This window comes from Alligator mississippiensis, chromosome 4 (genome assembly GCF_030867095.1).
Source record: "Alligator mississippiensis isolate rAllMis1 chromosome 4, rAllMis1, whole genome shotgun sequence".
Classification (NCBI taxonomy): Eukaryota; Metazoa; Chordata; order Crocodylia; family Alligatoridae; genus Alligator; species Alligator mississippiensis.
Window position 1 is genome coordinate 247,509,698 of NC_081827.1, and position 14,429 is coordinate 247,524,126.

Consider the following 14,429-nt stretch of genomic DNA (forward strand, 5'->3'; position numbering starts at 1 on the left):
AGGTTTTTTTTTTAAACTATTACTAACAGTGCCATAAATCTGTGCCGAGCGGGTAAGGTTTCTGGATATACAGGCTAGCACATTTGTTTTTACCAGCAGTGGGCTTAACTCTCCTTCTTAGTTACATCTGTGTAACTCAGCTGACTTCAAAGCTTCATCGGATTTGTACCAAGGTGAGAGAAGAATCGGCCCCCAAGTCCACCTAGATCCCACCCATGTCTTGTTCCAACTCACTGCTGGGAATGGGACACCAAATCATCCCTTTCCAATGGGTCATTTTGTTGTTGAAGGTCAGAAGTCGACACTTTGGCATGTGACACTTAATATGCCTTTGATCTCTAGCATGCTGGATTACGACACGGAGAACCTAAATTCCGATGAAATCTACAGCTCGCTTCGCGGCGTCACGGAGGCTATTGAAAAGTTTAGTTTCCGGAGCCAAGAGGATCTGAATGAACCAATCAAACGTGATGGAAAGAAAGACTGTGACATTGTAAGTACTCTGGTAATCTCGTGAGGCTGTAGGTAAGATCAAAAATACCTTTGGCTTAACTGGTGTATTGTCCTGTTTTGGATTTTTTTTTTTTACACAAGGAAGACACCTCCTTTGGCAAAGAGGTGTTGTTCCACACATCAGTATTTTTCCTTAAACTCATGGGGCCAAATTGTACAGTCCTTTACCTTCAAACTCCATTTGACTTCGTGGCATTTGCTTATCTGGACTTCACTGGGAGTTTGGACGTAATAAGGCATATTTAAGCTAGTGCTTGATTTCCCACCCTCAGCTTTGCTCAATGCTGGTTTGCATATTAAAATTTAAAACAGAAAAAGTAAGATAGAGATCTTAAAATTCAGGGAATGTTTCCCTCCCAACTAGTAGTATTTTCATATATAAATACAAAGGTTCAGGATGAGCTGATTGCCCGAGTCGCTGGAGGGTGATTCCATGGACATACTTGTGGCTCAAGGTGCTCTTCATCGTTAAGGAGATGCCTAATTAGTCCTTAACATGAACAGGTGTCCTGTAGATTATGTTTGGGACTCTTGGCTGGAGTAAAGACAAATTGAGGGTGGTGCAGTGTCATTCGATTGTATTTTAAACCTGCCTTTTAAAGTCACCATCACGTACGCTTTTGACATTAATTGCGTTCATCGTGCTACAACCGGGTCCTGATCTTCCCTAGGCAGTGGAGGCTGGGATTTCCTGATGCTAATTTTCAGAGTTGGGTTCCCACCTTTACTGGGAATCCTCATACTGGGAATGGGGCTGGAATCGATGATCTCCCGAGGTCCCTTCCAGCCCTAATGTCTATGAAATCCTGTCTAAGTTTCAGCTGCTACCGCGGCAGTTTTGTTTCCATGAATGCATGCACCTGAGCTCTCTTTTGCCGGTTTTCACCAAGTTGCAGGGATCTGCGCAAACTTAGAGCGGTTGATGTAACTAGGTATGTTATTCCATGACCAAATTTTCACCGAGGGGACTCTTTTGGAACAGGAAGAGTCGCATAAGTAAGGAAAAGATACATTTTGAATTCATCTTAAGCAACTGAAAGAATTGCATGCAAAATTAGCGATTTGTCTTTTTTTTTAGTGGATCCTGGGATTGACTCTCAAAGGATCCAATCTCCTTGAGTCACTGAAGAAAATACCGTGAACTTCTTTCTGTCTCCTACCTTGTCCCTTCAGGTGTCTCGAGATGGCGGAATAGCTGCTCCCGCCAGCGATGTACGTGGAGGCAGCGACGTTGTGGAAGGGGGAAGGATGGCTCTCGATAACAAAACCTCGCTACTTAATACCCAGCCTCCCCGCGCCTTTTCGGGGCCCCGAGCTCGCGAGTACAATTCCTACCCTTACTCAGACACGATCAACACCTATGACAAGACGGCTCTGAAGGAGGCCGTGTTCGACGATGACATGGATCAGCTTCGGGATGGTTGGTATCGCTTGCTTTGGGGATTCGCAAGCAGTGCCTTTTGTTCTGAGTTTGTGTGTTTCCCTATTTAAATTGTCGTGGGACGCAACTCTGAAACTGCTGTTTTAGCTAAATGTACAGCAGGGGTATCAAACTGATCTGCCCAGGGGGCCAGATGAGGAGTGGAGGGCCAGTCCCTGGGCTAGATTAGATGCACAGACCGGCCACGTGTGCCGGATCCAGCACATAGGGTTGGTCTGGTGCGGGTGCAGTATGCAACATGTGGGGCTAGGGCTGGCGTGTGTTGTATACAGCACACAGGGCCTACCCAAGGCCCACAGGCCACATCTTACATCTCCAACGTGCAGCATATCTTATGCAGAACCAAAGGTAAAATTTTGCATGAAATGCTGTGATACTGAAACGGAGATGATGCGTTTACTGGAAAATATGATAATTTGTTTTACTATGTAACGTTTCCTAATATAGGGAATAGGATTTGTGTGTGTGTGTGCTATATCTCTTAAGAAACTAAATTGTTTGGAAATGTTGAAGTTGAAAATGGGTCATTGGAAATGAGTTACATCCCAGGAGTGGTATAATAAACAGTCATTTCCAGAAATAATTCTTTCACTATAAACCAAAAATTCTGTTAAGAAACCGTTGCGAGTCTTTCCACTATTGCTATCTTTTCCTTCTTTGTTTCCGATCATACTTTAAAAGTTGCACAGACAGTTGTATATTAGAACAGGTCTGAAGAGATGCTAGAAATGGGACGATCTTGTTTCAACCCTGCTTTTTAGGAGCCTGGTATCAAATACAGGGTTGCCATGTGTCCCATATATATGGCACAAATGCAGTTTTTTTGGGACATCCTAATGGCCAGCCCTGAAAGCTAGCCTGCCACAGTACAAGAGGACTTGATTCACTGGGGTGGAATTGCATCACAGCAGTGCTGCTTTGCAGGGTGTAGGTGGGCAGGGGAAGTACCATCTAAAGGTCCCAACGGCATGACAGGTGAGGTTGCCCTGTCAGACAAACACAGAAGGTGGCCAACCTAATCTTACACAATCAGCCATAGAGAACTGGATGAAATGAAATCCATGTCTGTCCATAGTTGATCAAAACCTTTTTACAAATGTATGATTTTTTTTTTTTATAAATTTAGGGTTAAGTTCTGGAGTATGTCCAAGTTGTCCTTCTTCCTGGAGCTGCCCGATCTAAGTCACGCCTACCTGATGACTTTGGCAGACCGTTATGCTTTGAGCACAATCAGAAGTTTTAATCAAGGGGGGTTTTCCTGTGAAAGTGACCTGCTTTTATTTGTCCTAGAAGTACCCATTGACCATTCTGATTTGGTGGCCGATCTTCTGAAAGAACTGTCGAACCACAACGAGCGAGTGGAAGAACGGAAAGGAGCCCTGCTCGAATTGCTAAAGATCACCCGAGAAGATAACCTGGGAGTGTGGGAGGAACATTTCAAAACCATTTTGCTGTTGCTGCTAGAAACTCTGGGCGACAAAGATGTAAGATGTTGACTTTGCATTTAGTTGTTACGCATCGCTTTCTTTTCACTGCCAGTTGTCCGTGTTATTGCAGCCGTGGCACAGTCATGGGTACCCGGTGCTTCATCGCATCCTTCCCCATAAGTCTGTCTGCCTCTCTCTTTCTGCACTTACAGAGGATGTAGATGCCCCATTCACTGGCAATTTTGAATTGTCCTGAAACCTCTGACTTCTGTATCTAGAATATTGTACTGATAGCAGCTAAAAATAATAATAGGCAGGGCTTGATAGGAAACAGTTTACAAAGATTTCTCCCATTCCTTTTCTGCATGAAGGCAACCTTTATGAAAAACTGGAGAAAGAGAGGGACCCGCCTCAGGATAGCTTGATGCCTGGCAGTTTGGCCAGTCACTCTGTGCGTGTGCTTGCATGTGCATGTGTATACGCACACACACTTATAATATACATGTATATCCACACGCACACACTCCCTCTCTTAGAGAGGGAGACACCCCAACTCTACAAAATCTAACAACCAGTAGTTAATGCGCTCACCTCGGAAGCTGGAGACCCAGAGTCAAGTCTCTGCTCTGCCTGATTCAGAGCAGCGACTTGGATTTGGTGTCCAATATATATCCAATATATCATACGTATTGGACACCAGGTCCATGTCTCTGCTCAAAATCAGGCAGAGCAGAGACTTGACCCTGGATCTCCAGCATCTGAGGTGAGCACATTATGTACTGGCTGTTAGATGTTGCAGGGTTGGGGTGTCTCCCTCTCTTCTAATAGGGAGGGCAAGACTAATTCCATGGCCGGGTGGTGCGGACACTTACTGGGCTATTGGCAATTTGAGGATGGTGCTCACTCATGACAAGAACTTCCCTTCTGCACCTGAAAACACTTCCCAGTGAGAACTTTTGTCTCAAAAGTGAAACTTTTTTTTTGTTTCTGACAAATTGGCATCTCCCAACAAAAAAACTCAGAAAATTCTTGATGAACCCAGTTAGAACTGACAAAGGAAAACAATGGGCAAGGCATTATTGCAGTGGTATACATGAGGATTTGTGTATACATAGCACTTGCTTCCAGAGGTTTTTATTAGATGATATCTGACCAAAAATATAATTTAAAGGCTAAGCCTTCAGCTTTACATCAGTCAGGAGTCCATGCCATGAGACAGTTTTCTGTTTACAGGGATTTACATCCATTGTCTAGATCACTGGTATGGACTGGTTTTACCTACAGATCAAATCCACAATCATCTAAATGACCTGAATGCCATGTGCAAGTCATTGTATAGTTATATAGTTATTGGGGCATTTCCAAATCTAGCCCAGTATCGTTTGTGTGCTGGTTATGATCAATAATAAAACATGCCAAGTCCTCCCAAATCTGTTCCCCATTTATAAAATTGGCCTGCTTCAAAAGTATATTTTAAGTTTGTGGTAGACATTTTGCCAATCATTGTTTGCAATTCAAGCGTCAGCTGCTTGTGGCGTAAGCACATAGTCTCAGAGATGTTTCAGAAGATAGGAAGACCAGTGTGAGAGCGGAGCGAAATAAATTGGGCTAGCATGTAAATCACATTGGTGAAAGCAAATAATCAGGATGTACTTTAAAGGGTTCGGTTTGGAGTTAGCCGAACTGCATACCTGTCTGCTGAAGTTACAGATGTGGTTTAAAGCAGCTGGAAGCCCATAACTTGGTTAGAGCAGTTCTGTATTTTCAGCAGTTGTTGTAATATTCCTTTTGATAATGAACTTTTGATATAAAAGGGTCCATGAGCTCTGGCTACATTAACTGAAGGCGTGGAGCCATCCAAGCGATTTCCATAAACACTAACGAAAAACCAAAAAGGAGGTTTATTGGTTCAGTATTTGAAACGTGTCTTTGAGTTGCCATGTTAAGAATGGAGCTGAGGATCAAATTTAATGAAGTCCAGTTTACAAAAATTGTAACAAAGGTAGGTACTCCGAGCATCTTTGAGAGTCCTTCACAATACACGTGTGCTCTTTTCCAGTAAGCTAGTGGACCTGCACAAACGTTCGCCTTGTTCTGATTGTCTTCTCCAACAGTGCGAATGCAACCGGTCTGTCTGAACCATCACACAGTGAAGCTGTGAACCAGTTCTGCTCTCAGTTGCCAATGCCAGTAGAGTCATAGAGAATAGAAATCAGCAGAAAGTGTTTCATAGTTGTTAGGGGCTGGAAGGGACCTTACAGATCATGGTGTCCAGCCCCCAAATGCTCGTTGGCTCAGCTGCCTGCAGAATTTCTCTCAAACAAGGATCCTCAGGTTAAGCAACTTCCTTTCCCACTTGTCTTTCTTTTTGGTTCAGCATTCGATAAGAGCCCTGGCCTTAAGAGTACTGCGGGAGATATTAAGGAATCAGCCAGCAAGGTTTAAAAACTACGCCGAACTGACCATCATGAAAACACTGGAAGCACATAAGGATTCCCACAAAGAGGTAAGCCTTCTGCTTCTCTTTGTCCCCCGTCATAAAACAAGCATTTAGTAAAGCCTAATGCCAAGTGATGTGTTCAGGGTTTATGAAGGAAACAAACTGGCCTGTCATGACAATAGAAATACTCCACATTACACCTCTGTGCTGCGGTTCTGTATGCTTGCAATGGAAGAGAAAACTGGCAAGCAGAACTGGACGTGGAGTGCGGTGGTAGGTGTAGCTTCACCCAGGACCAAGTTGCAAGGTGTGATAGGAAATGGCACGTGCTTCATGCTGAGGCTTTCGTGCCTGTCCATGACTGTAAGGACAGGGAAGCTAAAAGCAGGCAACAAATTGGTGAATGAACACCAGAAAATGGACAGCGAGGGAAGGGCAAGGTCAGGAAGTGAACTATTGAGTGCCCTTTCAGTCCTGCCCACTAGATGCCGCATGGAAGCTGCAGCAGCAAGTATCCGTCACGTCCCAGCCGTGTTGTTCAGCACATCGTTATACACCAGCGTGCACCATGCCAGGGCGCACACAGCCATTTGTTTAGGTGCCTGGGGTTTGAGCCTCACTTATTACTCTTTGTTAGCCCTTTCTGTATATGACTGAACAGAAAAAGAAATTGTCCCAGTGAAATCCCTGAAGTGGGAAGCATTTATGTGAGGCTCTAGCTGCCAGGGGCAGATTTTTCCTCCACCGGTCACAATAAGCACCTAGAGCAAATCCCCAAAAATGACTTCCCTGACACGTCTGTGTTTGTGTAAGCTTTGGTTTTCAAACGGAGCTGAACGGGGCCAGAGCTAATTGAGCGCTGAGCTTCAGCACAGCTAGCCCAGAAATCAAGCATGGTAAGATCTGGCCTTTGTAAAAGAAAGGGGAAAAACAGAGCTGTCCTCAGCTACCCATACTTCTCCTTGAGAAAGGTCATCAAAGATCATCAGGCCACGAGAAGGTCATCAAGCAGATCAGGCTACCGCAAGGGATCCGGTAGCTGATGCAGAAGTATTTTGTTGGATGCAGCAGAAAGTTGTGCCACTTGTTTGAAATGATAGTGGGAGACAAGAAAATACCTAAACGTATGACCAACATCTGTAAAGCGAAGCCAGGAGACATGTAGGCTTTTGATAAATCAGCACAACAGCTTTAGGCTTACTCCTCCTCTCTCTGAATTAACGCGTCTCCTCCCTGCTGTCGTTTTTTTGTACCGGGTAATAAGTAGCAATTGTAAATTGATTTCCTGATAAAGCAGCAGGACAAAACATCTTGTTCTAGAGGGAGTGCCTTTATTGGCAGGTTTTTCCTGGTTACATGCTACTCATCTCACCTTGACTCAGTGCCCTTGTATTTATTCCTTCTGAAACTCCTCCAAGAGCTCGCACACAAAGCTGCCATCTCAAGCAGCGCCCTTCTTAAATATTTTTTCCTTTGTCTCTAAAGCCCCCTGGGGCTTGTTCCCCATGTGTCACTGGCAGTCGGCGTCAAAACAGAGGGCGGCATTTACACTTTGACGTTTCACACTTTTAGGTTTTCACCTGCCTCTTGCATGCGCTGGTGACACGGAAAGCTTCTTTGCCTTTCGGGCACAGGTGTTTTGCACACGTTCAAAGTGTACGAGGTCATTTTAGTCAGAAAAGTAAAGGCAGTCCAGGGGTGTTGGGACTGAAGAAGCCAGAATTTTGGTCTTTTCTACAGGAAGAAGAGTACTAGCATAAGTGCTTTCCTGGAAGAAGCTGACCCCTCTGGTTGTGCTTACGTGACTTTGACCAGCATTTTATGGATAGCATCTTTAGTCACAGACTGAGGATGGAGCCTGTAGTTTGCAGACATCTGCAACACAGACCTCTTTGTATATAATCAGGTAACAGGATGCTGCAGGCATGTTTCCATAACGCTTAGGGACAAATAACAGCCGTCTTGCACAGGAGCATTAGGTAATGGCTCTGGGGTTGGAGTGGTTTGTGCAGGGAGAAGGAGCGATGGTCCTGCCCCACCAAGTGCCAGCCCCTCTTACAGGCTGGTTCTTCTGAGCAGATGTGCAAATACAAATGATGTCTTCCTTCTCCTGCTCCCTGTGGAGGGTTTATTAGAGGCTCCGTCACTAGGAGACGTTCGTTTTGCCACTGTCCATTGCTAATCCCCTGGGCCTCTCTGCTGAATGGTCTGAGAACCACAATGTCACTCATCATAGGCGTAGCCACACTTCTCAGCAATTTTCAAGAGCATCAGTATTCATGAAGTCACGATTGCAAGTTCCCACGATGTTTCTGAAACGTATCATGCTCCCATTTTCTGGGTCTTTTCTTGAATCTGGGTAATGGAAAATGCTCTAGGTCATTGGTTTTCAACACTTTTTCATTTGCAGACCCCTAAACATTTTTTGAATGGAGGTGCGGACCCCTTTGACTTGTAGATGTGGGTATTCACATACTTTTGATTGATCATAGTCACCTTTCGTGGACTCTTTAGATGTAGTCTGCTGACCCTCAGGGTCTACGGACCACAGATTGAAAACTGGTCTAGGTATTTCCACCTGCAGACTTGGTTGCTGGATTGGTTAAGTCCATGAAAATGTAATCGTGAGTCCACTTGAGTAGGGCTTCATTGGTCCAACCCTTACCCCTGGGCCAAAGGGCCACAAATTCCCATAGTACCTTGAGGTCTAGGTCATATTCAGTGGGCACGTCTACACGTTCATTAATGCGCTGTAATTACAACGCATTAAGTTTAGTACCTGCCGTTATAGGTACTAACTGAATGTGCCATAATCAGCGCTGCTGCGCATTAGCACAGATGAACCTTTTTTTGTGACGCTACCGTGCCCTAGACTAAATCTACTGCGCATTGGTGCGTTAGCACAGGCTTTGCCCGCCACGCTGATGTGCAGTGGACTGTCTTCTGCGCATTAAGTGTCTCGTATAGATGCGCCCACTGCTGAGTTTTGCAATGCAGGTCTGGTAACAGGGTCTCTACTGCACAGTACTGGCAGCATCATGGTTCGTGCTCGCTGATGCTACATCGCCATAGCGATGAGCTAGCTTGTTGCTATGGCAATGTAGCATTTCATGTAGACACGCCCAGTAAAGCATCACCGGCTACACATGCTCCGGCACTAGAGCATAGCAAACGAATTAACTCTGCCATAAGATAGTCCTGTTGGGGACAGTATTATTTTATGATGGCGTAATTCCAGGTGATGAAACGCACATGTAGATGGTGACCGTAGCCACAGTCAGCAAGGGGCCAGACTCGTGTCTGACGCTCATGCCCCTGTCAGCCCCTCTGTCACCCAATGCCATCACCCGGAGCCCAGGGCTGACCCTTGCCAGCCTGGGGCTGCTCTGGCCTGGTGCAAATTGCTGCTGTCCCGGGCGGACATGTAGATGCTGCACCCGGGAACAGTTACTCTGGCTCAAATTGCTCTGGAGTATATTGCGTCACTTTAATTGCACACGTAGAAGCACCCAAGGTGAAGCTTTCAAAATGACAGCATGGTTGTACTTTAGGCACCCTTATTTCTGCTCCCTGTGCATGCCAAGTAGTAAAAGCCAGCTTTAGATTTGCCCATGTTTATCCGGGCAGAAGATTAAAGACGCTAGGTTTGATTATGGTTTCTTGCTTTAGCTTATTTTTCTACCAGTGCCCGACCATTGACTCGCATGCAGTCAATGTTGTTGTACGTCAGTGCAAAATTAGAAGTGGACTCATTGTTACTTTAATTATAGCAAATTATTAAGCGTTTGACATGTCAGTGCTTTTAATTTAAGTTACCCTTTAGTGCTCAGAGAAGTATGATGTTGGCAGTATTATTGCTTGGTGATTTTTATCACTTTTTTGCTTGGAGTTAATTGGGGGAAAAAAAATCTTTCTGTTCCCAATTAGTTAATATTAACCCATTTGTTCCAGTAAATTTACTCACCCATAACTAAGTCAAGAGAAATGTTGTTGTCTGCCATAACTGATACCACTGATGTGACTTTGCTTTGGCCTTTGTTTCCTACAAGTAAAGGAAACCCGTGTATATTTGCCTGTACATTAAAACAGAAATCCCTGGTTTTCTTGGGAAATATATTACAGAACATCTTTTTCAGTGTCACACTCGGGAAGGGATCTCTGCCGAACCGATTCTGCAGACCAGCGCAGCTGATGAGTCTGTTCCCTAGAAGACGGCTCTAAAATTGTGTGTCATTTAAAATATTAATCCAGCTTTGTTCCTGTATCATACCGAGACTCTTTCAGCAAATGCGTCATCCTGTGGCAGCACTTCAAAACTCATGATGGTGACCAGGGTGTATTTTAAATGACCGAACAGTGTAGCTGTGGCACGTTCAGACAGGGGCCTGGTACACAGCCGCTAAAAGCCAACTGCCCACAATTGCATTGCAGTCTGCATCTGTTCCCATAAAATGCAGATTGTTAAAGGAGAACGGGACTGTTAGGACAGATTAAGGTATATCGCACATCAAACCTTTACATTCCCTCTGCTTTTCTAACGCATGAAACAGCCTCCCTCTTTCCATTGCTTAAGTAGCGTAGTTCTCCTTCAAATCCCCATTAAAGCTCACATTGTTTCCTTACCATCGCCCTTTCTGGGCTGTTTTTGTGCCCTTGCACCTAATTCTTAATTGCTTGTATTGCTCCCAAGTGAGACTGTAAACCCTGCAGGGTTTTTCAACCCCTGCAAGCTTTTCATCCCCTCCAGGTTGGATTACTGACATTCGCTCTACCCGGGGCTTAAAGCAGCCGCCCCGTCTACTCGGTGAACTCCACTGGCGCCCTGCTTGTTTCATAATAAAATTAAAATTAGTCTTAATTTCCAAAACCCTTTGTGGTTTGGGTCCTGGCCGGTGTACTCTTTGCACCCTACAGGAAAACTACCCTAGGAGGAACAGTGCCACTGGCTGGACTCTCAGGCCAGAGCTTGCCATCTAGCAAGAAGTCTTGTATAAGTGCAGAGATCCCACTTTGCTCAAGGGCCCCCCAGCACTCATTGCGCTGGTGACTTTGGTGGGATCTGGAACATGGGTTTTGCCTTACAGGAAACCTCAAATACGTCATCTTTCAGTTTTTCACAATGCAGTTTTCTGTATAACACTCGCAGCTTGGATCACTACGCTGCATCCAGAGCTTTTAGAGAACTGCCGGGTATCAAGCCAGAGCAGATTAGCCCAGGCTAGCTGCTTGTTGCAGCACCGAGGTAGGGTAACGTTGATGGGTGCAGCCCAGGACATCGCGGGATGTCACAGCACAGCAGGACAGGCTGACAAAGCAGTTTTCGGGCTGCCTGCCTAGTTGTCCTGGGCTGGTTCTCTCTCAACCAAACAAAAAAAAAAAAAATTCTGATTGCTTTTAATATGCATTACACCCAGGCTGAAGGGTAGAGGTTGTTATGGTCCAAGTAGTTACCAGTCATTTCCCGTAAACTTATCGATGGCAGCAGTGCACATGAGCGTTATAAGAGCATTCCAGCTTCAGCAGACGTGTAGGCAGCAGTTTCCACCTGCATCTTGCTGCCATCAGGAGGCATTGCTGGCGTCTGCTCCGAGGGTCGAGCAGGCCTGTTGCTTTCAAAGCTGCCTCATTTCATGGTGTATCAGTCAAGGGTTGAAGACCAATTTCTACTCTTAAAATCCAACCTTGACTTACGCACCTTGTCCCTAGTGAGCGGCATGGTCCAGGCAGCGCTGCTTGCAGAGGATGGGGGCACGCCAGCTGAGCGCCAAGCCCAGCCCCGCCAGCTCGCAGGGACTGTGAAATATGGTATTCCTTAAGTGTATACAGCTGAGTCTGTCAGATGTAGACTGGGGGGGGGCTCTATTTGCTCCTGCTGCTCTCCCCAAGGTAGTGGGGTTGTAACCATCACCCACCCTTGGGAGACCGCACTAGAGGAGAATAGCTGTGACTCGCCGTCAGAGCTGCATCCAAAGTCTGCCAGCAGAGACACTTGGGTTACATCAGCACAAGTCAGGCTGCATTTAGTTGTTCGAACAAGGCAAATATTTGAAAAAGGAGAAAAACCTGCTTCTCTAAAGTGCAGTGTTCCCTCCAGATCCACATTCCTGGGCCCCTTGTCCTTTGTCAGATGTCATTTAATTAGCCAACTCATAACATGATTAGCTCGTGGTTACCAAGAGGTAAAACCATTCGGCCCGCGTTGCACGCGGCTCTTCCATAAATGCTAAGACCTCGCAAGTGCCAAAGCATGGGGACCTCTCCAGTCTGGTGTGATCTTGCATTAGGGATCTCACAGAGCTGTCCAAGTCTTCTTGTGTACATCTTATTGACCACACTCCTTAACTACTATCATTTTTTTGAAGTCTCATGTTTTAAGACTGGCCTGTTGCTGCTTCTCATTTTACCTGACCTTCTGCTCCCTCTAGCAGAGTCTGATAAGGCCATTCCTTTAATATCCCAGGGTCTGGACCCATAGACCATACTTGCCAACAAAGAAGCAGGAGTTGTTGCTGGATGTTGTATGCTCATGCCAGCCATCCTCTTTAAAGGTGGGTGAACAAAGATAAAGATACAGGCACCATTTTTGTCATATCTTTATCTTTGTGCGCTTTGGCATTTTTGTCGATTCAGGAGCTCTTGGCCGTCACCGACGGCCAAGGGATCACTGTGTGGACGTGGCTCTCGTCGATCCCTGTGGGTTCACTCAACTGCTCAGGAGAAAGCCCTGCATGAAAGGGATCTTGTTTTGTTGATAGCATGTGTTATATATGGTCTGCGAGGTGCATGAGGCTGTGTCCCACTGCAAAACGTCGTCACCAGCTCGAGTATAATTTTAGTCTCTTCTTGCCATTGGACCTCGGAGTCAATATCCATCCACAAGGAAACTTTCTCTCATGTAGTAACTCTGCTGGGGTGTGCCACCATGGGTGAATTGGATGTTAGGGTCCATTTCCCTACCTTGGGTGTCCACTAGGTCCGTCCAAATGCCTAATCCCATGGGGGTTCCCCACACATATCCAGATGTAGACTTGGCCCAGCGGGTGAAAGACGGCACATAAAATTAACCAAGGCTGAGCTTGTTGAAATGAGTTAGAGTTTGGACAGTGCAGGGAAGGCTGGAGGGAATCCGGGACCAGTGACTTCTCTTGGTCACCTGAGATGCAACGTGGTAACGTTTTGACTTCAGACACCACGTAGGTGTAATGAGAGAGGAGTGTCTTGGTAAATCAGACTTGGCTGGCAGAAACTGTAAGGCACCCTATTCCCTGCAGCAGCTTTTCAGTTGAACTAGTGTGCATGCACGTGTAGTAGGGGAGCAAAGGAGCGACACGTTTGCAAAGCCTCCAAGTTAGGGAAGCCCGTAAGTGCAGATTTGGACCCCAGTGACATCAAGGAGACCTTAGCAAATGATTCAAGTTGAACATACGGTTCATGCATGGTTTGCAGAAACAAAACGGAAATGTAGATATTGTTTGCTTGATGTCATCTCACAAGACCTGGAATCTCATTTAAAGCCCAGCTTTCCCAGATCGGGGAGCCAGGCAAGGCTGAGTGGCTGCTGTCTGGGTTCATAAAATGCCTTAAGTAGTTTGTCCTTCCTTGGGGTAAATAAGTTCATGAAGAAATGACCCAAGAGAAATAACCAGCTGCTGTGCAAATATATTAGACCAGCTACCCGGAGACTGATGGACAATTTCTGTTTGTAAAAATTGGAGGCCTAAGTACAATAAAACTCGTTTCTATACCAACTAATTTGGCACTTCCTAGTATCGTAAATCCTGCTCTCCCACAGTTCTAGTCAACGTGAATAATTACCGACCTATAAAATATCAGAATAAAAAAGGTTAGAATGATATGAATGCCAAAGAAAATCAAGCCACGTCATGATAAGTTTCCCACAACTCCAAAGTACCAGAATTGGGTTTTTTTTCTAAATGGTAACCAAAAAGAAGTGGTCGCCGTTAGAAATTTCCAGAAGTTTTAACCCAAAGATGCTTCTTTCTCAAATTATAGTGCCAAAACAGATGCATCCTGTGTAGCCATTTGTACCTGTTGTTCATTTTGTGGAGGATAGCACTGACTATATTGCAGTAGTAGTCTTTTACAGAAGTTTTTTCTAACTCATGAAATGGTTCCTAAAACTGCAATTTTGTATGGCTATAAAGGTTATATATACAAGACTTGCAGGAAAAGGGCCTGGGTACGTTTAGTTCACTTTGGTTCAGTTGTTAGTGTATTAGTTGTTGACTCATGGGAATTTATACACGTGCTCCTGGAGTGGGAGGGGGGCACTTTAATTAGAGCGGCTCCGAGAGCTGCTCTAATTAATGCATCCGGAGCATCGTGTGTGCATCCAAATGGCAGCGGGGGCACTTGATCTATTGCTTTATCTTTATCGTCAAACGAGCGTTAGATAAAGCGTCCCTGCTGCCATTTGGACGCACGGGGATGCTGATACACAAGACACGGGAGGCTGCCGGAGCGCGGTAATGGCCACACTCTTGTGGACTCGATTAATCGAGTCTGCTCTGACGCGCTGGAATTGCACACGTCGGACCATCCTCCCCGCTCGTGTATAGGCACCCAATGAGGCTAGAGCCTGTCTGTG

The 14,429-nt window shown here is 45.5% G+C and overlaps 1 protein-coding gene across 1 annotated transcript in view; it reads left to right on the forward strand.

Moving 5' to 3' along the window:
* CLASP1 (cytoplasmic linker associated protein 1) overlaps positions 1-14,429 on the forward strand; it is a 246,024-nt gene that overhangs the window by 221,366 nt on the left and 10,229 nt on the right. The window contains exons 34-37 of the mRNA XM_059727486.1: positions 343-493; positions 1,687-1,933; positions 3,248-3,438; positions 5,759-5,887. Coding sequence (XP_059583469.1) covers positions 343-493; positions 1,687-1,933; positions 3,248-3,438; positions 5,759-5,887 — 718 coding nt within the window. The remainder of the gene's footprint in view (positions 1-342; positions 494-1,686; positions 1,934-3,247; positions 3,439-5,758; positions 5,888-14,429) is intronic.